At 38.8% G+C, this 25,510-nt stretch overlaps 1 protein-coding gene across 1 annotated transcript in view; it reads right to left on the bottom strand.

Annotated features, from left to right (window-relative positions):
• The window catches only part of PRKCE (protein kinase C epsilon), a 155,196-nt gene that overhangs the window by 56,512 nt on the left and 73,174 nt on the right, over positions 1-25,510 (bottom strand). Inside the window, exons 3-10 of the mRNA XM_053460623.1 lie at positions 14,191-14,350; positions 9,143-9,177; positions 6,186-6,271; positions 5,460-5,589; positions 4,493-4,635; positions 2,367-2,463; positions 1,479-1,693; positions 827-1,000 (exon numbers count right to left, since the gene is read on the bottom strand). Coding sequence (XP_053316598.1) covers positions 827-1,000; positions 1,479-1,693; positions 2,367-2,463; positions 4,493-4,635; positions 5,460-5,589; positions 6,186-6,271; positions 9,143-9,177; positions 14,191-14,350 — 1,040 coding nt within the window. The remainder of the gene's footprint in view (positions 1-826; positions 1,001-1,478; positions 1,694-2,366; positions 2,464-4,492; positions 4,636-5,459; positions 5,590-6,185; positions 6,272-9,142; positions 9,178-14,190; positions 14,351-25,510) is intronic.

Here is a 25,510-nt window from a genome sequence, read left to right as displayed (position 1 = left end):
GCTTTATTACGGGATCACTGGACTTGTTCCCCGGGGTGAAAGCGGCCAGCTCTGTCCTGGACATTTATGGAATCCCCTTGTGATTACCGCAGATTCTACCGAGGACTGCGCTCTGCGATCGTATCACGGCGTGTAACCATTTCCTGTATATAAACCTCTGTTGAATAATAACACCGAGCTTAGATCTGCATCCATACATTGTTAAACACAGAAGTATCTCGCTGCCGTTATCTTAAGGTTATTCAGATCCTGTTTACTTGAAATGCGAATGGTATTTCCCTGCCAGCTGAGCCCCGCTCAGTTCTTCTTGCATGATTTGTCAACATGTGTAATTTACCCATTAATCGACAACAGAAATAAAATATTGGTAGTAGGGTAGCCAGGTGGCTCCTTTAACCTGAGATGTTTAATTCCACTTATTCTTCACACCATGCCAGTTGCCCGTGTGTGCGTTAAACTCAATCGCTTGTGCCCTTTCATGCAAGGGTAGGATGACAATGTGGAAATTCAATCACGAAAGATGCTGCCGGCGAGGGGACATTTTGGAAAAAGTCACATAACCACTTGAAGTGTTATAATAAGAGATAGAGATACATTGAGTTTACTATTACTTCTCTATATAACCAGTACGGGAGACCCACACTCACCATGGTAAGAGAGGTACGTTTTCTAGAGGGTAAGGTGCTGCCCTTGGAAAGCTTGTGAACATTCTGTGAATATTTTCACTCACCTTCCATTACAATGTAGAAAATGAGTATGCAGTCAGTGATTATTTTAGATATGATTATGTAAAGAACAAAAAAGTCATGTAGTTTTGTGCCCGTACCTTAGTCTGAAAGCAGCAGTAGAGTTGCGTTAGGTAAGGATGTCTTCGTGCCAGTGCCAAGATCCTTTTCTCTGTCATAGTGCAATCTACGTCATCATCCTGTAAAATCACATCTTTCTTAAGGACTTTCACAGCATATACCTCGTCTTTCCCTTTCAACTCAGCGAGCATGACCTGAAACCAATTAAAATAGAGTTACTAATAGGATACAACAGGGCTGGTTACGGGAAAAGTAGACAGCCAAGAGCATGAAATATACGCGGCCCTTGTGGACCTGAAAACCACTGATTTAAGAGAAATGTTATTGGGGGATCACTTACGTAGGCCTGACAAGTGACAACCAGCCCCATGGGTGCATTGGGGTGACGAAGAGCACCCCACTAGCCACTAATGATAAATATAATGGCTAAAAACATTCCAACCAGCCATGCATGGTCATTACCTAGAACATTTTGAGCTTAGCAGCTAAACATAAGCAAAGGCTGATACACTACGAGGAATCATCACAGGTTCTACATCAGCTATAACAATGAAGCTGAACATGAGTAATTGAATTAGGTCGCCGACCAGGTGAATTTCACCAAAACTCATTAAAATGAAACAGTGCTGTTCATTTCAGCCGTTAGTTTGTTGATAATTAGTTATTACAAACCTTTCCGAAACTGCCTTTTCCTAATACTTTGATAAAATTGAAATCTTCCAGACCTATCTTCTTCGTCTGATGAATTTTGATCTCCCCATTCTCGCCATTTTCCCCGGGAATCGGCAGCTGGCTCTCTGTTGACGTGGTGCCTGCTGCTTTATGTTCTTCACCTCGATTATCGAAGGACAAAGCTTTTCTGATGTTGTTTTCAAGTTCTTTAATTTCTGGTGAAGATAAAAGTAAGCAACAAGAACACACGAGAGAATTATTCACCCGGAAACGTTAAGAATGAGTGTAAAAAGCTTGGTTTTTAAATCTTGATTTTTGTTTTGTTCCAACCAAAGGTTAACATTTCACCTCACCCTATATTTTTGCAAGAAATGTGTTAGCAAGATCGATAAAATGGTCTGCAGAGTTCTGCAGAGGCGAATTAAAAAATCTAGCGGTGCCTAGGATGGCATTGTCTTTCTGATAAGTGTAGGACTTTCAAGGTCAGTGCCAGGAACTGGTTTCCAGTATTTCTACAATAACAGAAAGCTGAACTTGGCACTGGGTTTTTCCGTTGCTTTTTAAGGAAAGATATATCATTATATATTCTTTGTAAATGCCATTGCGTACACTACAGATGTAAATTTCCATTAAATTATCTTGAACCTCCTTAATTATAAACTACTTTTTTTTAACCGTATATTTAAAGCTGCTCACCTGCGTGGCACACACAGTGCTACAAAATGATACTTATCTCTTACTGTGTGCCAATGGTTTGCCTTAACATTTCCACATGTCAGCCATTTATTGCCCTTTTCTTTAGCCCATTTATGAAGGCTGTTCATAAATCAGCAGAATCAGCAGAAAAGAGCTCAGCAAATTTTGTACGGGAAAAAAAAAAATTCGAACCCTGATCGCATGGAGACGTGGGAGCTGATTTCGACCTGTCATCTTCAACAGATGGACCCCCAGGAACTGGCTGTTGTGTTTCTGCGCCTGCAATTAACTGGGGAAAAAAACAAAGAAAAAAGTGTTGAGTACTCAAATACATCTATTCAAACTGACAAAAATAAGAATGCTATCGTCTTGCTAAGTATCCATGATCCAATCACAGGAGGCGAGACTACAGACTCACCTTAAAAATCAGTGTTCTATTCTTGAATAATGAGCCAATGATCTCGAGGAGATCACATTATAAATATACATACCCCCCCAACATTTCAGGTGACCAAATCTGGACACCTTCATTGAGGAATATGATTACAGGAATGGTGGCTGCAGAGTCAACGGCAGGATGGGGGCAGGACAACCTACCTACTTCACCCATCTGGCTACCTTGGTTGGTTGAACTGCACTGTGAGGTGCCAATGTGGGGGCTTTGAATGAGGTCTGCGCTGCAAAATCAATGCCACACCTTGTGGTCAGGGGAGATCAGATGATAGGTGGGGGTTTGGGCTGGACAGTGCCCTAACATGAAGACCATCCAGATGAAAACGCAATGGTTGGGAGGTATGCATGTCTATGAAGAAGATCCACAGAGTCTTACAACATTGTGTGCCTAAGAACATATGAGATGATATGTTCAAAGCTGTTGGTGCCCATTCTTTCAGATATTTTGTAGTTGAGTAACCTTGCAGGGGGTATCTATGGGTTCTGTGCTTAGCAAAGCCAAGATGGATCAAAAGAAAGAATAAAGATGAAAGATTGGGAGATAGTCTTCAAATTTCTAAATGGTCTTTACATTAAGCATGATTTCCCCAAAACACGTCATATACTGTAAGGAGGCTTCTATGTCTCTTTAAAAAGCTTAGTTCTGCTATTAGTTTACGGATGAGCCGTGGAGACGTATTTAATTATTTCTGCGGTAAAATTTCACCTTTGTTTGACTCTTTATCCCTCGTGATCTGCAGTCATTTTCCTTAACATCACTTAATTTCTCTGCTGCATATTTAATGTGATCTGCTCTTTGTGAAAGTACTAAATCGGTGCCAGTCACGGAGTTGCAGCATGTAATGCTTCTTGTCATGCCACTGTCCCATGACTCGACAAGGGAGTAGGAGCTGGCACAGAGTTCTGGCTTACAGCGAGACTCATAGGATGCGTGGCAGGCAAAGGTCTGTGGGAATATAAACTCAGCTGTTCACTGAATGTTTTTTCATATTACCTCAAGAGACAAGCATGGCTTGTCCTACCGAGACCTAATTTGGCTTTGTGCAGACACATGTAGTTAAGATTCCGCTTCAGTATAATGCATGATGGCTATCTGGCCACATCACTGGCTAAGGAGCCTGGGCCATGGAAATATACAGTGACAAAACAGAATTTTCTGTTGTGAACATTCAGTAAAAGTTTTGATATTGCACATGTTGGAAAGTTTATGGAGTATTTATGGAGTACTGGAAACATCTTGGAGTGAACTTCCTTTTGAATATGTAGCACTTAAACTAATCAAGGACAGCGCACTTAAAGGGACATTATACACTTTAATACATTACACCACTGCAGATGTATGGTGGGATCCTGTAGGCTCTCCCATCCCCCAAGCATTTACTGTTTTCTTCGGCACCCCATCTACTTAGCTTGCAGGAGATGTGTTCAGCCAAATACATCCTCTGATACTTGCACTCAGGTTGTATACTTATTGCCAATCAGCTTGAGTGTTGGCTCGTGTGACAGTGGGGTCGAAGGAGACTCTCCTCGCACATATGCAGAAAGCACTCCTTGATTTCTTGCCACGAACTGGCTGCTAAAGTATGGAGGCAGGGGTGCAATGCAGCTCTGGAGCTGCAACTTCTTCTTAAGGTTGAAGAATGTATATTAAACCTCATTATTTGCAGGTGAGGGTGCATGGGACAATAAACTGTCCCTTGACACCGCAGTCAGAAGACAGATGAATACTTTATTAATTTCAAACCACGGGCTGATTCAAACATTTGTATTATTTTATGTATGAATATACTTATGACTGACTTATATCCACACCCTATAGCAAGGTGTGCTTTGTCCCTTTGACAGGACCCATTGTGAATTCTCACCTTTTTCCTTCTCTGGCCTGCGGCGGTGATTTTATCTGGTGTTACGCCAAGATCGGCTAATACTTTTGCTATTCCTCTAGAATCCACTCCACAGTTTGGTGCTACATTAGATTCACAGCGTCTATGTACGTTCATTTTACAGACTGGGAGAAGAGAGAAAACATAAGCATGTATTACTTTATTACTATTACACAGCTTCCATAATTATATACTATATATATATATATATATATATATATATATATATATATATATATATATATATATATTGTTATATATTATTAATAATAATAATGCTAATAATAATTATTATAATAATAACAAATACATGATACTATTTACCTTCCTTTTTGTGCAGGTCAACCCCACTTTCTTCTACAGTTTTAAAAGTAAATAAAACAGACCCGTTTTAATTGTGATCTTGTCTGTTATTGAAGATTACAAGATATGTACTATTGTCCACATTACTTTTTTTTCTTTTTTTCATCAAATTCAGAGATTTTTTTAAACTTGAAAAGTTTAGCAAACTGTTCTCCTACACTGCCCTCTAGTGGCACATGTTATAAAACGTCAGCCTATTTACTAGTTACTATTCTGAATTTCTAGATATAAAACTTCATAGGGCACAAAAGAAAAACTATGAAACGGTCTACTGCCCCGTGCTAACGGAAGGACCCTGGCATGGCCACAGCAAGAATTAAAGGGCCATGTATTATGACTGAAGACCTAGTTGTTTTAGTTTGAATGGCAATAGCCTATCAGTGCCTGCTTTAACCTCTCATGACAATGAATTATTCCTGGGAATAATTAGCAAATTGTAAATGATTGTACAATTATTGGGGGAAATCATCTTGGCATTCTGGGCAACCGTAGTAGGGATGATATCTAATGAAACATAACGTATTTGTTAGTAATATATTTAATAAGCCATCTTGACACGGTACTCTATGCCACCACGTCCTCTTACCTTTGCATTGTAAACCTTGCCTCATGAGGCCCCAGAGTAAAGAACCACAGTGGTCACAAAACGTAGGTACTTTGTAGTTATGGATACTGAACTTGTGAGGCATATTGACGCTAAAACGTTGGGAGCCAACCTGCCAAAAGAGTAACAGAGAAGACATATAAAACAATAAATAATAAATAATAATAGGCACACGTGGTAATGCATTCTGTATATGGCCCCTGTGGATAGCACCCCCAGCATAATTGGTGTTTTCTTAAAGCCAAATGATCAACTGGTGATAGCCCTCAGGTTAGGTCTCAATAAATGGAAACCATTGGCATGATCATAACGGAAATATACTTTCATGCAGCCACTCTAATAGTTTCATATTTAGTATAATAACGATATGCCATCCCTTGGCTTATGTCCACGTTTCAGACAGTTCTCCTAATTAGAGGTATACGGTCATGAATATTATAGCGGTTAACAGAGTCCATTTTATGCGGATGATGAAGAACATTATGTCATTTCCTGTCTAAGGAATATGGATCTTTTAAGCTAGTCTTCAATATATTACATGAAAACTACCACTTAAGCGAAAGTGTCGCCATACAGGCCTTTCGCTGAACAATACCACCGCAGGACACTCTGGCGGTAAAGATGGTGGCCAGACGGCAAGGGTGTGTAAGCAGAAATATGTTTTCTGTTTTTTCAACAAAGACATCGTTTTTGAATGTAAATATTTACCTCATCGTTGGTTTCCTGTTTCTTTAAACCAGCGCACTTCGTTATAATAAGCTCGTGGCATCTCTTATGAACTACGCAAGTGCAAACTGTAAACAAAGGATGAGAGATTGAGAAGCTCTGGCGAGCTGGTGCCAACTGACCGTATGCATTTACATTACTCTTCCACGAATCTGCGTATTTAACATTCCTTAGACGTTCCCTGCATTGGGTGCGTATTCACGTAGCTGTGCAGTGTGTATCAACAGCCTGCGATGTTCCTCCAGACCCCGCTTCTTGCCCAAATCTGTGTATTTCTACCTTTATTTAAAGCCCATCCTTATTTAACAATCCCGAAAGGCTGTCTCCAGAGCGCCTCTGCCATCTGCTACATTAAGCTACTTAATAAAATAACTGCTTTCCAAGAAATTGACACATTTACCTTCAGAAATAACAGAGCAGAGACCCGTCTGAAGGTTGTACGGCGTGTTTCTGCTGCTTAGAACAAAATATTTTTCCACCATGAGTCTGAGACAGGATTTTTTTTTTTTTTTTAGTATTTCTAACTTATTTTAGCCGCTATAAAAATCAACAAAAAGAAGAAGGTGTATTTATAGCATATAAAACCCCTAACATGATCAAGCCTTTGGAAAGCATTGGTAAAAATACCTTCAGAACAGCCAAATGTGTGTTCTATGTCCAGTCTTATTTTAAGGACCAAAACAGCAAAAACAAGGCTGTCAAAAAGAGGTTACATATATGACAGGGACAGGCTCTTAGCGACGGATAGTATACCTCTCAACTTTTTAAAGCTGCACTTGTTTAAAGAGGTTTTAAGAACCGTGGCCCTAAATGCTTTGCTCTTTACATTGCATAAGGTCTGCAATCTAAATTTGTAAGGCTTTTAGAATAAAAAAAAATTGTATTTTGCTTACAGTATTTAGCTGAAAAATGTAAAACGGGGCTGGGTTGAGGGAAAGTGATATTAGACCCCAAGGAGCGAGAAAACAAATAGGAGAGCGGGGATTAGAAATTAAAATTGACCTGGGTGGACTTAAAAAGAGAAAATTCCAATTGGGAAGAAATATGGAATAGAATGTGTCTGTATGCAAGCAATAAGCAAATTGTAATTTTTCCTGCAAAGGGATCAGCTTGAAATCACCCAGGACGACTTCTCCTAAAGTACTCCTTCAAAGTACTGATCATACATCTACAAGACAGCAACGTCACCAAAAACTACTCGACTCAAACAGAACGGGATCCATTTATTGCAGCGCAAGCAACAAGCACTATGGGAGCATTTTATAGGGAAATGTAATGCTCAGCGACGTTTTTACGTTTTTTGAGTTTTCTTTTAATAATTGTTTCCATAGCAGATTATTTTTATAATATTCTGCCCTAAAGCTGTAAATTCCACTTTTAACTCACAATAACCCTTTAATATGGTCAAGAATCTGTCAGCTACATTTAAAGAGTATTATAAAATTGTGTTCATATATTTCATAACTCCCAAACTTTGCTTTCAGTCTTAACAGTGGATGAAGTTATTGGAAAATCTAATTTGTTACTAGTAATGCATGAAATGTGCTAAAAATAAATATATTTAGTGCCCCCTGGCACCCAAAGAGTTATGAGCATCCCTTGTGTTATTAAGTTAAAGAATAAGTTTGTGCCAGAATTCTGGATCTGGCTAGAAGCCGTGGTTACTACAAAAGAACCCAACGCATACAAAAAAAGTAAGGGGCAAGAAGGGAGCAGACAGGGTGGAGATAAGATACCCAATAAGGAGCATGAGAAAGAAAAGCTGGCAAAGAAGAGCATTTTCCACCCCTGAAACCAGCACAGCTTAGATGAAATTACACTTAGCGGACAGCAGGTTTAACTATAACCGAACACACGCTAACATCGGCCAATCCTTAAAAACCTCAAGTTCTCTCAGATCATTTTAACAAATTATTGACTCTGCTTTCATGTTGATGCTTGAATAGCCGAACAATGTCAGCATAATGGGGAACTCTCTGGGTTTGACGCCGAGTCTCAGGGTGAAGGGGCAGATTCTCGGGGTCACACAGTCTGGAAGCGACTCCTTCCAATTTTACCCCCCTGTGATCATATATAAAAGACTCCCGATTGGTCCTTTTGCTACCAGTATGTGATAGTTGGCATTCCTGCTTGAATAAAGGTGATTCAATTAAATGTATCTTTAAATAAACATTGCCATGAGGACTAGCCATTTGGATAACACATTTCATGAGTCGCTACATAGAATTGTCTCAATGGGCTATTAATGGGTTAATATTTCAGGGGTCTCAAGGTCATCTCATTAAGAAAGACTGTCAGATGCCCCAGCACCAAAATTCCGCACTGTGTAAATTTCCTTGGTTATCACACACCGATGTAACCCAATTCTCAGTTATACATTTTGTGATATGCAGGCAGTTTTTTCTTACGTTAAAAGGGTGATTTAATGTTAATAATGCAGAAAGCATAACTAAGTGGTAATAGACATCTGTATTGGCTAGTTTTATATAGGGCTATCTTTACCTGTGCTGCCAGCTATTCCCCATTTGTCTGATGCTGAGCTGATCTGCATTGTGCTACATCAGAAGGTGCCCAGACCCAAAGGAGGAATCGCTGGTGGAGATGCATGTGCCTCCACCTCCATTTAGTCTTATCCTGCCAGCTGTTGAGGTGCCATTGGCTCCCGTGATAAGCCTCAGCCCCGGGCACTTGCCTATTTGCCCCATGTTAAAGATGCCCCTCGCTCATTCAGAGTGATAGAAATTCCGCATTGTTCGGAGTACTTGAGGACTGCTGTTGAAAAGCTATATGGACAGTGCAACAGCAGATCTGTTTGTCTGTTAGAGGGTACTGTTCAGTTCATTATATCATGCACACATATATTCCCCCTTGGGATCTGCTGATTGCTTGTGATTTATTAAGTGTCAGTATAATTCACAGGATGTAACATTATTCCTTACCTTGGCATTGGTATCCCTGTTTTCCTATGACTCCCCTGTAAATGACAAAAAGAACAATTAGATACGTAGGCCTTTTCAACTAAATTGCACTGTAAGTTGCGGAAAGAAAAGTTGTATTGGGAAAAATTATGCTTTTATTGATCCTTTAAAATTGATGAATTGAACTCCCACAATTTCTAAAACATCTGATGCGGACTGGATCGGCCATTGGGCAAATGCATGGCGTCCTAAATATTGTCGCTTGGGCAGCAGATCCCGTCCTTTAGTGGGTGGCCGTCAGCCACATGCTGCAAAAACCATAAGTGCATAGCACGTACCTCATATTATCGGCCACTGCCCTCAAAGTGTTAGTGCTGATTTTATTCCCCAGTTTGGCCCCCTTTCTGATCAGTTCTAATTATTAGTTATCCAATATAACCTTCTTAAATGTCTCTTGTTTAAAATGAAAATGTAAAGCCCACAAACACCTATATTTAATTATGGAATTGATGCATATACTATATGACCAAAAGTATGTGGACCCACTCTTAATTAGTTGAGTTTAGGTGTTTCAGCCACAGGTATATAAAATCAAACACATAGTCAGCTGTCTTCATAGACAAACACTGGCAGTAGAACGCTGAAGAGCTCAGTGACTTTAAGCAGGGCATATGATGCCAACTTTGCCACAAGTCAGTGTGCAAGCATCATTTACTACAGAATTCCAAACTACCTCTAGAAGCAACATCAGCACATGAGATATTAATGCCCATGGTTTTGGAATAGGATGTCCAACAAGCCCATATAGGTATGCTGGTCATGTGTCCACATACTTTTGGTCACATAGTGTAACTGTAGACATCCAAAGCATTTACATTTTTCCTTTTTGGAATTCAACCCATAGAGATTATCACACCTAGAAACTTCTAGAGCTAGCTGGAACATCACCTCTTGTTAAGGCAGATGAGGGTCTAGGAAGGAATTACCTACTTAAAATGTTTGTGTTGTAAAATAAAGCACTAACACAGGAAGCCACGTAGATCCAAGAATATCCTATAAATGCTTATTTTTGGAACAGCACAGTCAGCTTAAAGGAGCACCTTTTTTTCAGGGAATATTTAATTGTGTCATTGATCTCTGCAGCTGTGCCAATATATTACCCTGAGCATTCTGAATCAAACCCAGCAGTGCAATGGCAACAGGGCCCAAGCTACATTTAAGCAAGGTGGGAGCTGGCCTAGAGCCCAGATGCGGGACAGTCCCAATTTTGTGTAGAGCCAACAGCCTTTGTGAAATGATGCTTGAACAGCTCAGAGATCAAAGATTGGCACTTGCATTATTGATTGCATTTAGGTTTGCACTATTACACGTTGTTTTGCACTCTAATTTTATTACAATTTATTGACCCATATTTATTTTTTTGCCATTTAAACTAATGTTTCAGATCATTTTATAAATATTGTAATTTTAGTTTTATTTTAGGGAATCTTGTTGCTAGCTAATACGTGTGGATTGTGGAATGCTATGTGTTATGTTTTTCTTGGACACTTTTTTCCTATAAAGAAAATTAGCATTACCGATAAGTTTTATAAACTGGCTTGATAAAAATGTGTGAAGAGAGACTAAACGCTTGACTGGGGTCGCATTTAAGTCGCTGCTAAATTTCTCAACCATTTTCCTTGAATTCATTCAGTTTTGTGAAAACTGATGTATATCTATTTTCATTACCAAAGACTTCTATATTTAGAATTACAATGCGTGTTGGTTAACTCTACCAAACACAAGGGAAGAGATCACAATAGAGAGAGAGAGAAATGAGCGGGATGCACGAGGCTCAAAATCAAACGAGATGACCCCAGTATTTCCTTAATGTCAAGTTTACAAGAGGGAAATGTGAAAGCCTCGTCTATTCTTAGCCGGCAGTGTTTACATGCTGCATGCACTCTTTGAATAGACCAACGTTTCCATTAGTGACACAGACAAAGGCCTCCACCGAAGATTATTCTGCATTTGTGCTCAGGTCAACAATGTACTTTCTATGAAAGGGAAATTATAATACCACGTGCCTGCGCACCTACAGGAAAAAAAAGTTTAATATCTTAAAAGCTAATATTAATGATATTATGGGACAAGGAATGGGCATCTATTGCAGGAGACCTGGCTTCCACATCACCTAAAAAAAAAAAAAAAAAAAAAGAGTATCCAGTAGAGCGCATACTTTGGTGCCATCAATTCAGGGTAAACGCACAAATCTATATTTAAAACCTCTACACATAAGACCCTTTTGGCCCATCTAGTCTGCCCAATTTCCAAGATGTAAAGACTCATCGTAATCAGTTGGTCTTCTCTTAGATTCAGTAGCCATACTCCTTTTCCCATGCATGTTTAAATTCCCTCACTGATTTAGCCCTCGACAACTTCATTCCACATTTTATCCCTTTGACCAAGCCCGCCACACACTACCCACCCATATTTTGCCATTTTCAGGGCCCTGGACCCCATGATCCTATAGGAAAGAGGAATAGAAGCTCCATCTACTCATCATCAGGAATGATACGCTCTAAAAAGAATACGCTAAATGTCAGCCATCCTGTGAACCTATAACTTAACATAATATACCTGATTTTGCATGCCATTGACCCATTTTAAAATACAACCGGTTCCTTGCGTCTGACCCACATTGTTCCTGACACTGCCTTTGATCTGATATCCTGTTGCCATTTCCGACTCTTCACGGATTATTCTAATTCCCTGTCTGCCGTGACCATTCATGTTTTTTACTCAACCCCTGTCACCGCCATTAGTGGTGCCCAAACTGCTTCTCCCATTACAATCTCAATTTCAGAACATTATATTCCTTTGAAGAACATACAGTGATTTTTCTTTTACATAACATTATAACCGGTCTGAGCGTTTATTTCCCAAGCTGACGTTGTCTCTGGGTACGTTAATTGCCATCTCATCACCTACGGAAAGCTTTATTTCTTTTGTAAACGGTTGGCCAGGAAGTCAGCTACTCACCGAGACAAGGAGAGGGCCTGCTTCCTGTTATTTAAAAGCCTCCAAATCTAAATGAATCCCGGGATCTACCGTACGAGTCAGGAGGGTGTATGTGCGCACTATAGACCTATATCTATATGCACCAGAAATTACAGCGTCTGATTCTACAGACTTTGTATACCCCGCTTAAAATGTATATTTAACCCTTGATAGCCAGGAAAGGTTCAAGCAAACCGCTGCAAAGGGATAAACAGTGTGGGTTCAGCCCTCTGGTCTTTAAATAATTAAAATGAATGTATTAGCTTAAGGAACAACAATACCTATACATTTAAATATATATATGTATTATTTGCAATCAGTATGCATTTGAATATGATTTTGGGAAATTAAATCAAATTGAAAATGCATTTTTCATCAAACTGAAACAAAGTAAAACTTACATGTATTGTATATTCTGACAACCTTAGAATCAACTCAGATTTGATTTATTTAAATCATTGCTATGAATTTCGGAAAGGAACCGTACTGCTTATTATTCTAGCTTTTAAATACTAGAGAAATTGGAGTTTCCATGCCAACCAGATACAAAAGAATCTTCTTCTTGTTTCTATTTTATTGATTCACAAACCCAGAAAATGTATTCTTATTTGTTGGTTGCAAATATAGTTTTTTATATATATTAAATGCAATGCATTTAATGCCCTTCCAGCATTTAGATGGTTAACCTTTAAAACCCTCCTTTTTGCATTTGTTACCATATGTTTGCTTTTGTGTTTAGTGTACCCGCACAGAGTTAGATCAGCCATGGCATACTCATACATATAGAACTAGATAATAAAGCCTGCGGTGCCGCGGACACAGCGGACAAGACGATATTTCTTACATACCAAACATCACTTTGTAAACAACATTTGGGGTTTAAACTGCTTTACGGGTCGGGACAAATATATTCCAACCTTACTTAAAGTCTGAACTTGACTTTTGCATGCGCTCATTGCAAAACTTAAAAGTACTCAAAATTGCCTTCAAATGTTTAAAAATCAAAGAAAAATCAATATCTAAGGAGCCAAATGATTACTTATTTTAGTTTTACGTAGCACGATGATATTCAATAGCTACTGTAAACAACACTGTCACAGGCCACGTTCTGTATCATTAGGATTACAAGCAAAGGTGAGTTTTTTAGCCTAAAGGACTAATTGCACTATAATGCCAGTAAAATTGCCTCTAGGGCGTGGCACTGGTTATCAATCAATGCTATTCAATTATGTATTTGGGCATTTTGCCATGAATTTAACTTTAAAAAAGACATTATTAAGCTATTCTGTTGAAAAACAATGCTGTGCTACTCACTTAGTTACCCAAGACTGTCTTATTATAGAGATATTTATCAGCTCCATGGCGGAACAGAAATTGGAAAAAACGATATACCACAGTGAATTTTACTTTGATGGTAAATGGGCATTTTGCTGTTAATTTAGCTTTAAAAAAGCTGTTAAAGTCATTACTGAGCTCTCCTGTAGGAAAACAATGCAACGGAATACTACGTTACTCACTTAGTTACCCAAGTCTGTCTTATTATGGAGATATTTGTTAGCTCTAAAGCTAGACAGAAGTTGGAAAAAATGCTTAGGATTTCTTCCACAGGGTTAGAGAACAATGCAAAACATAAATCTTATTTATGCTCAGCAACACCACATATCCATATGTTCAGGACTGCAGGGCCCAAACACATTTTAAGGACTGCGTGACTTAAAAAAAAAAAATTTGGACTATGTTACACTTTGGACATTTGTTTTATTTTGCTTTTTGTGCCCCTTAGTCATTTTTTTTTACTTGTTTTCTTTTTTTTTTTCTTTTTTTTTAACAAAGTCCCCTTAGCCTGTTCTAGACGCCCAGTCCAGACCTAGTATTTTTATTGTCAATGTTTGTTTTCACTCTCCCCTTCTGTAAAAGTGTTAGGGAACTTGCTGGTTCTCTGTAAAGAAAATGTAATATAATTTTGTATAATATAGTAATAATGACATCAGCAGGGTAAGCTATAGAAAAGAGTACACATAATTACATACCATATAAAATCTCTGCAGTGTGAACAGTATGTTGGTTGTCTAAGGTACGTTGCCATAAACTTATGCCCGTTAACTTGGTGGACCCTGCGCCGCACAGCACCCTGACGCTTCCTAGGGCGCATCCTCTCCCTGAACACTCTTTCTTCATTTTCTTTGGGTGCTGCAAAACATAAAGACAAAAAAGTGCATATGAATATAAAGCTTTCATGTCACCAGAGAACTGCATGTACAAACTGGTGGAAGGTACCAAGGTGAAGTAGAGTCTATCAAACAGAATGGCTCCTCTGTTTTATAAATGAAACAAAAAAATTATATACAATTCTTTAGAATTTATGTCTTATTTTGTGTTTGTACAAGATAGGTGTTGGTGACACCTATGGTTTTTCTTTAATAGTTTTCCCTGAACACACAGTTTAGGCAAGTCATTTGTGTTCTTGATGTTAACAGGTGAGTTAAAATGCAAATCACGTGTTTGCCGTGGCTCCTCATATTAGTAGTCACGGGCTATATTTTACATTCAAAAAGCTAGGGGAAGTGTTAATAGCATATTAGAGTCACAGAGACCCCGTTTTGTTATAAGAGGCATCAGAGCTCGGAACTACGTGGTGAGCTGTCTCCTGGCCGGCTAAGTACATGTACAATGGCAGGTCGCCTGGGGGGACATCACACTGTGTAGAATCTCTGAGTATATTGATAATTTACAACAATAACCAGCAGGCCAGAAAAACCAATTGCTGTGAAGTAGATCCCAAGGTCAGAGTATAATGTTAATGAGAAAATAAAATTCCAAGCTGAACAAAACCAGACCACGGCACTCCATCTACTTGATGAAAATGCCAAGCGCACAAAATCTTTCTGGGGAAATAAATGTATGGAAGGAACAAGAAGTCATTCTCTGAACAAAAGCTTTGCTGCTACCTAGTTCAGACAGTCCTTGTTACGAATCAGCATCAACATGGGTAAACCAGGATCTTGTGTGTCATAAAACATTCAAAGGGGTTAATCTGGATAAAACGTTATTTCATATATTATTGTTTTATTAAATTACACGGTTATTATATTATTAATTTCGACCATAAAATTGGTATATAAGTCGGGAAGAACAAGGAGGGTAAGGAGTGCCAAAAATGTTGACGTCCTCTGTTAATACATATTACTGTAGGGGAACCCCCAAGTGATCTCTGTCTCAGGGGACCATCCATTGTGCAAACCTGCAGTCAAACAGCTGATCATATGGGATTTCTGCAAGCTAGGTCATCCATTGTCACATGGAAAGGAAGACCTCCAGGCCAACTGACCTAGGAGAATCCTAGGTATGGTCATGGATCACATTTGTCAAGGCAAATCTGGACATTCCATTGGAAGCTGACCCCATGCCTGCAGCAGTTCTTCCTGAATAGATGGAGTCTAGTGTTCTCAGCTAGAATTCCCTGTGTGTAAGCCATGAATACAGCTATGTAAGCATTAAAGTCTTAGAGGTGTTAATGCAGGGGAATTAGGGCAATACACGACTCCAACCAGCACAACCAGAACACTTGATTTCTCCTAAACTTTATGCTCAATTAACAGATTGACCATTATGGTGTTGATAGCAGAGAGGGAAAAGATAATAGAGGTATTTTGTCTCTGGCTCTACTTTACATCGTTTTGGAGCCTTGATGTCTGAGACTATTAATCTCTTCATAATGTTTTGCAGATATTCCTAGGTGTTTATACAGCGAACACATACACATATTGGGGCAGACTAATGTTTTTTAAAGCTTTATGAAGCTTATTTTGTGAGCATAGTGTACTACATAACCTATGAATCACTGATAAATACAGCTTTTGCTGACTTCATATACCCTTTGCGTTGAAAGGTAAAACAACCTCTTAAAGAAATCACTATTATCTTTTTTTCTTGCTACATTTTAATTTTACAGGTTTGTCGAGTAGTTAGTGTACACCACTGTATACCGAAACAACGGTAAATATTTCCATTACCCACAAGACAACGAGTACATTGCTTAGAAGTCAGATGATAAATTGGGCAGCAAAGCCAGAATATAAGCGGCATGTATAAAACTGCACACCCAAATACAGCTACAGATACAACTTAAACAAGACTGCTTAAAAAACTGCAACCAGGACATTTTTATTTTCTGCATATGTATCTAGATGGTATTTTGGAGAGGGCACTGACACATAAGAAGAGGGCACCGGAAAACAAAGCTGATTAATTTGTCTTATTATTAAACCATTTCTCTCTCTCCCCTTCCAGAAGGTGACATTTTAAACTCAATACATAAAAGAAAAAACAGTTAGGCTAGGTTTCCACTTGGGTTTTTGTCCTGCGTTTTTTTCTTGATGAAAAACGCCAGGAAAAACGCCAAGAAAACTGCCACTGCATTTACCTGCGTTTTGGCGTTTTTTCTGGAGTTTTTTCTGGCGTTTTAGCCTTTCTGTGGAAATTGCTTTTTTTGACCTTAGGCAGTTTTTCCAGCCTTTACAAGTTAGAAGTTTCACCCAGCTAAAAGGGATTAGGATAAATGGCAAGTATCTGCCCTCTCCTGATGTCATTTACTTGGTAGACCCTTTTGTCTCTTTTCTGTGGTTTGTAAGGCATGCTTTATTCCGAATGTCTGCTCCTCTGGGAAGATTGGCCCCAAATGATGGTGCAAATTGTTTGCTGTTGCTTTTGGCACGCAGGATCCAGTTGATGCGTTGGGTATGTTTGTTTGTAATGGCATGTTTGTTCCAAATGGTGTAAAATTCAATATGAACCAGTCCAGGACTTTGTTTTGTGTGAAACTGTTTGTTTTCCGCCTATTTCTCGTAGGACACACAGATACTGGGTCCATCCTCTGCATTGTAACTGTGGAAAAAACGCCATAAAAAATGCCAAGGCAACAAACCCACATGGCTTTTTCATGGCGTTTTTTCTCTCCCATAGACTTCTATTGGAGAAAAACGCCAAGATTTCCTTGCAAAAAACGCCAGAGTGTCAACATGCTGCGATTTTGAAAAACTGCCACAGAGCCCAAAAAAGCAGAAAAACGCCAAAGAGGACTGAAAAAACGCCAAACAGAAAAACGCCAAGTGGAAATGGCATTTTGCGATTTCCTATTGAAGAACAGCTAACATCTGGCTGCAGCCGTTTTTCACTAAAAAAACGCCAGGTGGCGCTATTGGCGTTTTTATAGGCGTTTTTAGCAAAAAAAAAACAAGTGGAAATCTAGCCTGATGCTGATTAACAATTACAAATGACTACTGGTTTCAGTAAATCATCAGTAATTTACTCACCCTTAAAGTGCGATTGTGACAGGTGCAAGGTGGAACGGCATGAGCAAGATGCATACCTCCCAACATTTTAGCTGGACCAAGTGGGGCTATTTTAAAAAAAATGAAAGCCTCCCTATGGTGTGCCAAAGCGTTGAACCAAAACACCAGGATATGACCTCAATTTACAGAAGAGTAAGCTGATCTCGGAAGATCCACTCATCTCCCAATCAAACCATGGTTACAACAGTGGAACCATTTAAAACAGGACAAATGGACGGTATGAAGATGGTCAAACCACCTGGCCCATGATGCATCAAGAATGACCTTTAATCAGCACAACTGGTCTGCATGCATGCGGTGACAATTAGATATTACATGATAGACTAAAATGGAACGCACAGGAGTTGCAGAAACATAATGGAAGAATTACAGCACAATTTTTTTCTCTGTGTTCCAAACTGTATTTAATGTTCACGGAAAATCTATTTTTCCTCTCCATGGGACTCTCCCATTAAGAACACTTTGTCACATTGGTACTTTCTTACTGGGTTAATTAATCCCGTATATATTTAGATATCTGCCTGCAAGGCATTAAACTATAAAGCAAATCGACAACGGTAAAACAGGATAATGATATGTAACAAACAGAAAAAGGAAATATTCTTTTTTATTTATTTGTTGCAAGGATGTATGTGCTAACAGAGCAATAGACTCCCCCCCCCCCCCGGATGATGCTAAAGTGTAGGCTTGATGCAGGATGTCAGCTTTCTCCTGGCAATTTAGTTGGTATATTTCCAACTTTGCTTCAAAGGGGCCCGTAGGGATCGCTAAATGCATAGCTTGCAGTGCTAGAGGATTTGAAAAAGGCTTCATAAATATTTAAAGATTTTGTATAAAGTGCTTTGAACGTCCTAGAGTATGCATTCTTTGTGCATATTCCATCAGTTTCAAATATTTACTCGTTGAAGCATGCAAGGTTTTATTGTGACTTTTATTCTGTACACTTTCAGTGTGATCCAGTAGTTTTGTTACTGCTTTTTCATATATATGAGAAGCATGTAAAACACAATTAGATTATTAATGATATAACACTAATCAATATTACTAATGCTAAATATAATAGAGCTGGAGAAGACAAAATATATACAAGTTAGGTATAAACAATGAACAAGCAGACAGTTCCACTGACTATTTTCCACAAAGCAGTAGGGGCAACTAAATCTGCAGGGGTGATTTGGAGCACTCACCCAGCTTTGCATACCTCTTGGGTCAGATGCTTGCTGAGGAGCACACCCAAACCTCTAAGTTCTTATGATTGGCGAGAAGCCCACCTGAACCTCTAAGGTCTGATGGTTGGTGAGAAGCCCACCTGAACCTCTAAGGTCTGATGGTTGGTGAGAAGCCCACCTGAACCTCTAAGGTCTGATGGTTGGTGAGGAGTACACCTGAACCTTTAAGGTCTGATGGTTGGTGAGGAGTACACCTGAACCTCTAAGGTCTTATGTTTAGTGAGGAACACACCTGAACCTCTAAGGTCTGATGGTTGGTGAGGAGTACACCTGAACCTTTAAGGTCTGATGGTTGGTGAGGAGTACACCTGAACCTCTAAGGTCAGATGCTTGGTGAGAAGCCCACAAGGACCTCTAAGGTCAGATGCTTGGTGAGAAGCCCACCAGGACCTCTAAGGTTAGATGCTTGGTGAGGAGCCCACCTAGACCTCTAAGGTCTGGTGCTAACTAAGGAGCAAAAATGAACTTCTGAGGTCTGATGCATCCTCCAGCCCCCCGTATACATTTGCCTCTTTCTCACTTCCTAGCTCCTTTGCATGAAAGATCAGCCCAATACAACTGCTGCCTGTATCCGCTGGGCCCATCTTTTAAGATTTTTATTTTGCATTCTGAAAAGATATGTAGTCAGGCTCTTATTATTCTTACAGAATTGACTGGCATGACATACTCCGTTATCTGGCTACACTGCCAACATCATTAGGAAGCTTTGGAACTTGTACAAGTTCAATGCAAAAATCTGCCTATAAATGGATTTTCAATAACACATAAGTAATGTTCCTGGCACTAAATGTATTTACCCAACCAAAATACTCACTGACATGGGTTTTATTTTAACGAGAAACAGGGGAAACCTTACAGTTTTAGGTAATATACCATTCTCTTAATGATTACAAATGAATCTAATTATCCTAAAGCATTTGGGTTAATAATGTAATTCACTAAGTTGCTAGTTTTTCACTATCCTTCCATTCCCCGTGTCAAGAGACAACACATGGATGAACAATTAAATAAAATAACAAGTAAAGTTGAAATGTCCATTAAATTGCATCTTAACCACTACAAGATCCTGCAAATGACCCTGACCTAAGATGATATAGATCATAAGTTACCAAAATTCTATAGTTTCATTAACTTAGTCATCACATGTTCACTATATCCCTCCCTCCGCAACCTTAGAAAAAGAACCATTCACTGGTACGAGAAGGTGCCAAATATACCAATTTAAAAAAAACAAAAATGGATAGAAAAGGTTTTAATGATGTAAGTAGGACACACTGCTGCGGTTCCAGCCGCAATTAACTTAGGACAAATAAATATGATCTTCAAATGTTCTAAACCTGTTATTCTCTTACACAATTCTCAGAACTGGGATAATCAGACGAAGCAGTATCTGATTTGACAATTAAGTAAAAAAAACAGATCACATTAAAAAAATATATATTTCCAACATAACCTAATTTATTGACATGCTGGTTCTTTACCTCCATCTATGATACAAACAAAACAGTATGTATTTTTTTTCCATTCCTATACAACTGAAGGTGATTATACTGTTTCTAGGTTACCAATCATTACAGTATGAAAAGTCACTCTCAGAAAATAAAAAAGTTACGGATTTGTAATGTATCTTTATAACGAGAAATCAAAGCGAATCAATGGAGCAGGTGGTGCAGATGAATACTCTGGGGGAGTATTCATATATGAATAATGGGGGGAGGGTAAAATGTAGTTTAGTATCTTCTTGTTAATGGTACATACATTTTGGTTTAGCTACTTTAAGGATGTATCATGTTTTGTTATTTAAGCTTAGACAGTAAATTATTTTTGCATTAATTTGATTAACGGACTAGAGATTTAAAAAAATGGTATCACAGTATTTCTAGGATTATGAATTTATCAACAAATAATGATGAGATTCTTTGAGCAATATTTTGGAGATCGGTATTTTCATAACATTATATATATATATATATATATAGCTGAGGCTTATCTACAAGTCTAATCTGTACCTTTAGCTTGACCTGGTTGATTTACGTTAAAGCCAAATGCCATATAAAATATAAAAATGAAATATCAGAATCTTTCTCCCAAATTCCACTATTCTTTGCCAGCGTTTAGAAAGCTAGAGGTTAAAAAAATCATGGACATGCAATTCATGTAGTGTATAAGAAGGGCTGATAGATGAAAAGCCTACAAGGTATAGGTACTTTTACTTGGTAAAGTCGCATGGGATCTCTCCAGTCCCATCTAGGTTTGGTTTTACACCAGTTCTTTAGTAATGAATACAATGTGTTTACAGAATGTGCTAAACCCCACTGAGCTGTAAGGGAACGTCTAATTATCAAATATATTTTGAGGGTCTGCTCGTTTGCTGGGTTTAGTATCTGTACCCCATCCAAAATCATTGGTTTAGTCCTTAAAATATATAGATTCATGTACACCAACGTTATACATGGATGGTGATTCACATTTCATTTTAATTCCTAGATTTTATATTATCCCCAGGCTTCCCTTAAAGAATATTTAAGGCTCATTTATCCGAAAAGATGGAACCCGCTTCTTTATAGTAACATGAGAACAAAATGTCTTATTATATATTAGAAAGCCAAACCAACAACAAAAAGTATGTAAAAGGTCTATGCATAAAATAATTAAGCACTGGTATTGACTACTGATTGGTTCTGGAAGCCTTTCAATGGGCTTAGAAGAATGGAGATGACTCCAGGACAGGAAACAAATTGTCTTTGCTTGTTTTGCTGCTCCATACAAGTTGTATAATGTATAATAAATACTTTAATATGAATTTTTCCATTGATGGTGCTGCATGGGTCGCTAGGCTGTCCCTTTAATGGACAAGTTTCCACTGGAAGTGAAGACAAATCCCAGATGTGCCGTCCTTTGAAACCCAAGCTTGCAATAATGTGTCATAATTTTCTTAAAATATAGTTTTGGTCCAAGAACATTACTTTGTAGGACTTCTTAATAAGAAACTTTCCACCTTATTACAACTTTTTTGAGTAGACAGGGAAAAATGAAACCGTCGATCCCAGGGCAAACGTGGACAGTATTACTTAAGATAATACAACTGGCACACTAAAAGTGCATTAAGGACATATGGAAAACAGATAATTAAATGTCAAAATATATATGGTTTTAATGTATTTATACCAAAACTGAGTGTATGAGTGAAAAAATATCTAAAACCAATGTTATTTTACGTAATAGTCTGGATGTTAAATCAGGTAAATGCAGCCAGTAAATTGTTTACCAACCTTACAGATTTTCCTATAGACTTTTCCAAGTCAATATGTCTACAGCACTCTTTATTTTCCCTATGGGGGGGAATTTGCCTGGAATTTGTAGACATCTAACGTACACATGGCGAAACTTTGCTTCAGCCGTCACATCGTTTGTAGTACACTAGAAAGCAAAGCAAGGGACGGATATACTTCTGTTGTTCAAGCAGATTTAATTGAAGCTGGGTTACACTTTCCCTTTCTGATTGTGATCTGTGCTGTGTTTTCGTTAATAACAAAATTTACTGAGAGCCTCTTGATGTCATGAAGCAGTGAACGTACAGGTACATACAATGCATTCGCCATTAGGGTTATATTACCAGCGGCACCCTACTTATGCAGGTGCATGGCAAGGTCAGAGGTCACATTGCGGCTGATGTCGCACGTGGTTCCAGAAGTGCAGCCATCACCTTGTGGCTCCTGGGGCAGCTGCCCTTCTTGCCCTATGGAACTTACGGCCCTGAGTTGGCTCAGGTGGGGTCTATGTAAAGCAGAAACCTAACAGCTCTGACAAGTGTTACTAATGAAACACCCTATATTGCATAAATATATGGGTTTTTTTTAACTCATGACTGCTCCAATAACCCTTTTGGTACAACGTTGGTTCCACTACTTACAACCAAAAGTAGCAATGTTATTTTTTTGCTCCGCTGGGTAACACCATTTCCGCTTAAGAAATATTATATTTTAACCGATATATCCAAATTTGTGATTTGTGAAAAGCCTATGTGACCTTGCTCTATGTACTGTAGCCCTTACACAACAAAAGTTGTAACCTCAGCTGATACAATCTAACAAAGTTGTATCTCATTTTATAGCAAATACCGTACAATGTTTGCCAAAACCCAGAGAGAACGCTTAATGTGCACAGCTTTCCTGTAAATGTTCTCTAAGCTGCTGATGCCCCTAATGAGTTTTAGAATATTGCGGGATGTGTTTTCGCTGCCTTTAAAACTCAGTCTGCTGCGACCATCAAGAGCCAATTTCCCAGTATCAAAACGGATTTGTGTTCTCTAAAGACTGTCTCAAGCAATCAGCTCATCAATAAACATAATAGTCAGATGCTCATTATTGATTACCACGTCTAATGGACTCATTAGGCCCCGGGTTCATTATGTCCTTTAAAACAATTGCACAGGAGTAAGGCAGCACAATCATTGGGATAATGTGGAATTAAAACCAAAAAGGAATATTCCAAGTAAAAGCTCGGCATTTACAAATATACACGCACAGTATATAATATATACATACAAACACACAGTACTGTGCAAAAAGAGATACGTTCATTGTTTATTTATCTTCTCATGTCATTCCGGATAGAGGCGATGATGTTGAGATGTTGGGGCCAATCAGATGCCTCCCTGATGGTATTTCATGACTGATAAGTATCTGCCTGTACTTCTCAGCATTGAGACCATTCAATCCGACCAAATCCCCAACTCCATTTGCAGAAATGCAGCCCCAAACTTGCGATGAACCTCCACCATGCCTGCAAACACAAATTCTTGTACCGCCCTCCAAGCCTTCAGCGAACCGACTGCCTTCTGCTACATTAAAAATGTTGATTCATCAGTCCAGAGCACCCGCTGCCACTTTTCTACACCCTAGTGCTTGAGTTTGCATGAATAGTTGAGTTGCTTGGCCTTGTTTTCACATCAGTGGTATGGCTTTTGGCTGCAAGTCTTTCGCTTCTGACCAGACTATTCAGGACAGTAGATGGTTGTACCAGAGTCTCACTGTTTTCTGCCAGTGTTTGGCAGTGCTGGACATCTTGCAATTGAGAAGAGAAGTAAGCATGACGTGTCTTATCTGCTGCAAGAAGGTTCCTTGGCTGATCACTCAAGGATCCTCAAGACTGCGCCCGTTCTTCAAAAGCGCTTGGGCATAACATCTGGAAACCCCTGTTTGCTTTAACATCTGTGCCTGGGAGGGACCTTGCCAATGCAGTATAACCACATTGTGTCTCGTCGCTGCGTTCAGTCTTGCCTCGGTGTATGACTTGACAAAACAACCTGACCTTGTTACTGAGTTGAGCCGTTCCTCACCCAGTTCTATTCCTCCCACGCAGCTTTCTTGTTTCAGTTAATGATTGTGTTTCAACCTACATATTAAATTGATCATCAGTGGCAAACGTTTGGTATAATTGTTTAATCATACATCTAACTATATGCCTACAAAATGTCCGACTTTGTGCAAGCGTACCTAGAAGAACTGATGCACGTTTGTTGATATGTCTATTTTTGGAAGCGTTCTTACTTTACAGCATTTTCTCACACCTGCCTTAAACATTTTCTGAGTATTGTATATATTTTATTTTTTACTTGTATCTGTACAATACTTGCTAAAGCACTGCAGCTCCAGAGCTGCAACGGAATGCCTACTATGTAGTCTGAATTTTGGCTGCTTGAACCAGCCAATCATTGGCACAAGAGCGCTGCCATCAATATAACTGGGCATGCATCTGTTGGGGTAGGGAAAGAGAAAAAACGCATTGGGGGAATTTACTGGATACAATATATATAGTGCGTATGACACCTCTAATCATTATTATTCTATGTAATTAATCTTAAGTATAATGCGGGAAGGGGGTGAAAGAAAAACGACAGGATAAATTAATTAGTTTCCTCTCCTCCTCACCTTGCCGTAAATATTTCTACGTACATCCTGCATACCAGCTTCCAAGAAGCAGAGGTAATACATATACATAATAGGGGAGGAATAATTTAGGCAAAATTACTGTTGCAAGTTATTTTGTACGTCGCATGTCTTTGGAAACTATATGATGAAAGTTTAAATATTCCCTCTTGTGCTCTGCAACGCCCATGATCCTAAAATGAATTAAATACATATTCCAAAGTTTCACAAGATATTAAACATTGGTTATTTTGAAATATACATATTTTTTTTAATTCTATATACCTGCAACCCCAAAGAAAAAAGTTGCATATATCTTCAAAGTGAGGCAACAATTCTGACATTTCCCATAACGGCGTAAATAATTAAATACGCCGTGTGAAAAATTAGAACATATATAGAATCCCAAAATTCCAGTGAGTAATCTGACAAATGGGTTTTAAAGTCCTCGGTGAAATAATCAATAAGAAGCATGTTATAGTAAATCACTCACATCCATCCCATTAGCAAGTTTACTGACACAATGACACAAAACACATTTAAAAGGCTAAAGCCTGAGATCAGAGGCGTTGGGAAACCTCAACGGCCAAAACAGGAGCAGGAAACCAAACGAGAGGAAAGCGGGAAATACGGGACATCTTCCAACCATATACCCAACGCATTTCGGTCAGCACAGTGCTCATCATCATTAGATAGGCTTGTGGGTAAGACATGTGGTCGTCTGTACAATAGTAAAAATATATCATAAAAGGCTTTGTGGAGAAGCCCGGCACAGACAGAAACGGGTTGGTGCCTTCACTAAACATGCAACATGCTTGAAATTGGTGGGGTATAAGTTCG

Source organism: Spea bombifrons, chromosome 3, assembly GCF_027358695.1.
Source record: "Spea bombifrons isolate aSpeBom1 chromosome 3, aSpeBom1.2.pri, whole genome shotgun sequence".
Lineage (NCBI taxonomy): Eukaryota > Metazoa > Chordata > Amphibia > Anura > Pelobatidae > Spea > Spea bombifrons.
The sequence above is the reverse complement of the archived record's forward strand: the minus strand, read 5'-3'. Positions and strand labels throughout refer to the sequence as shown.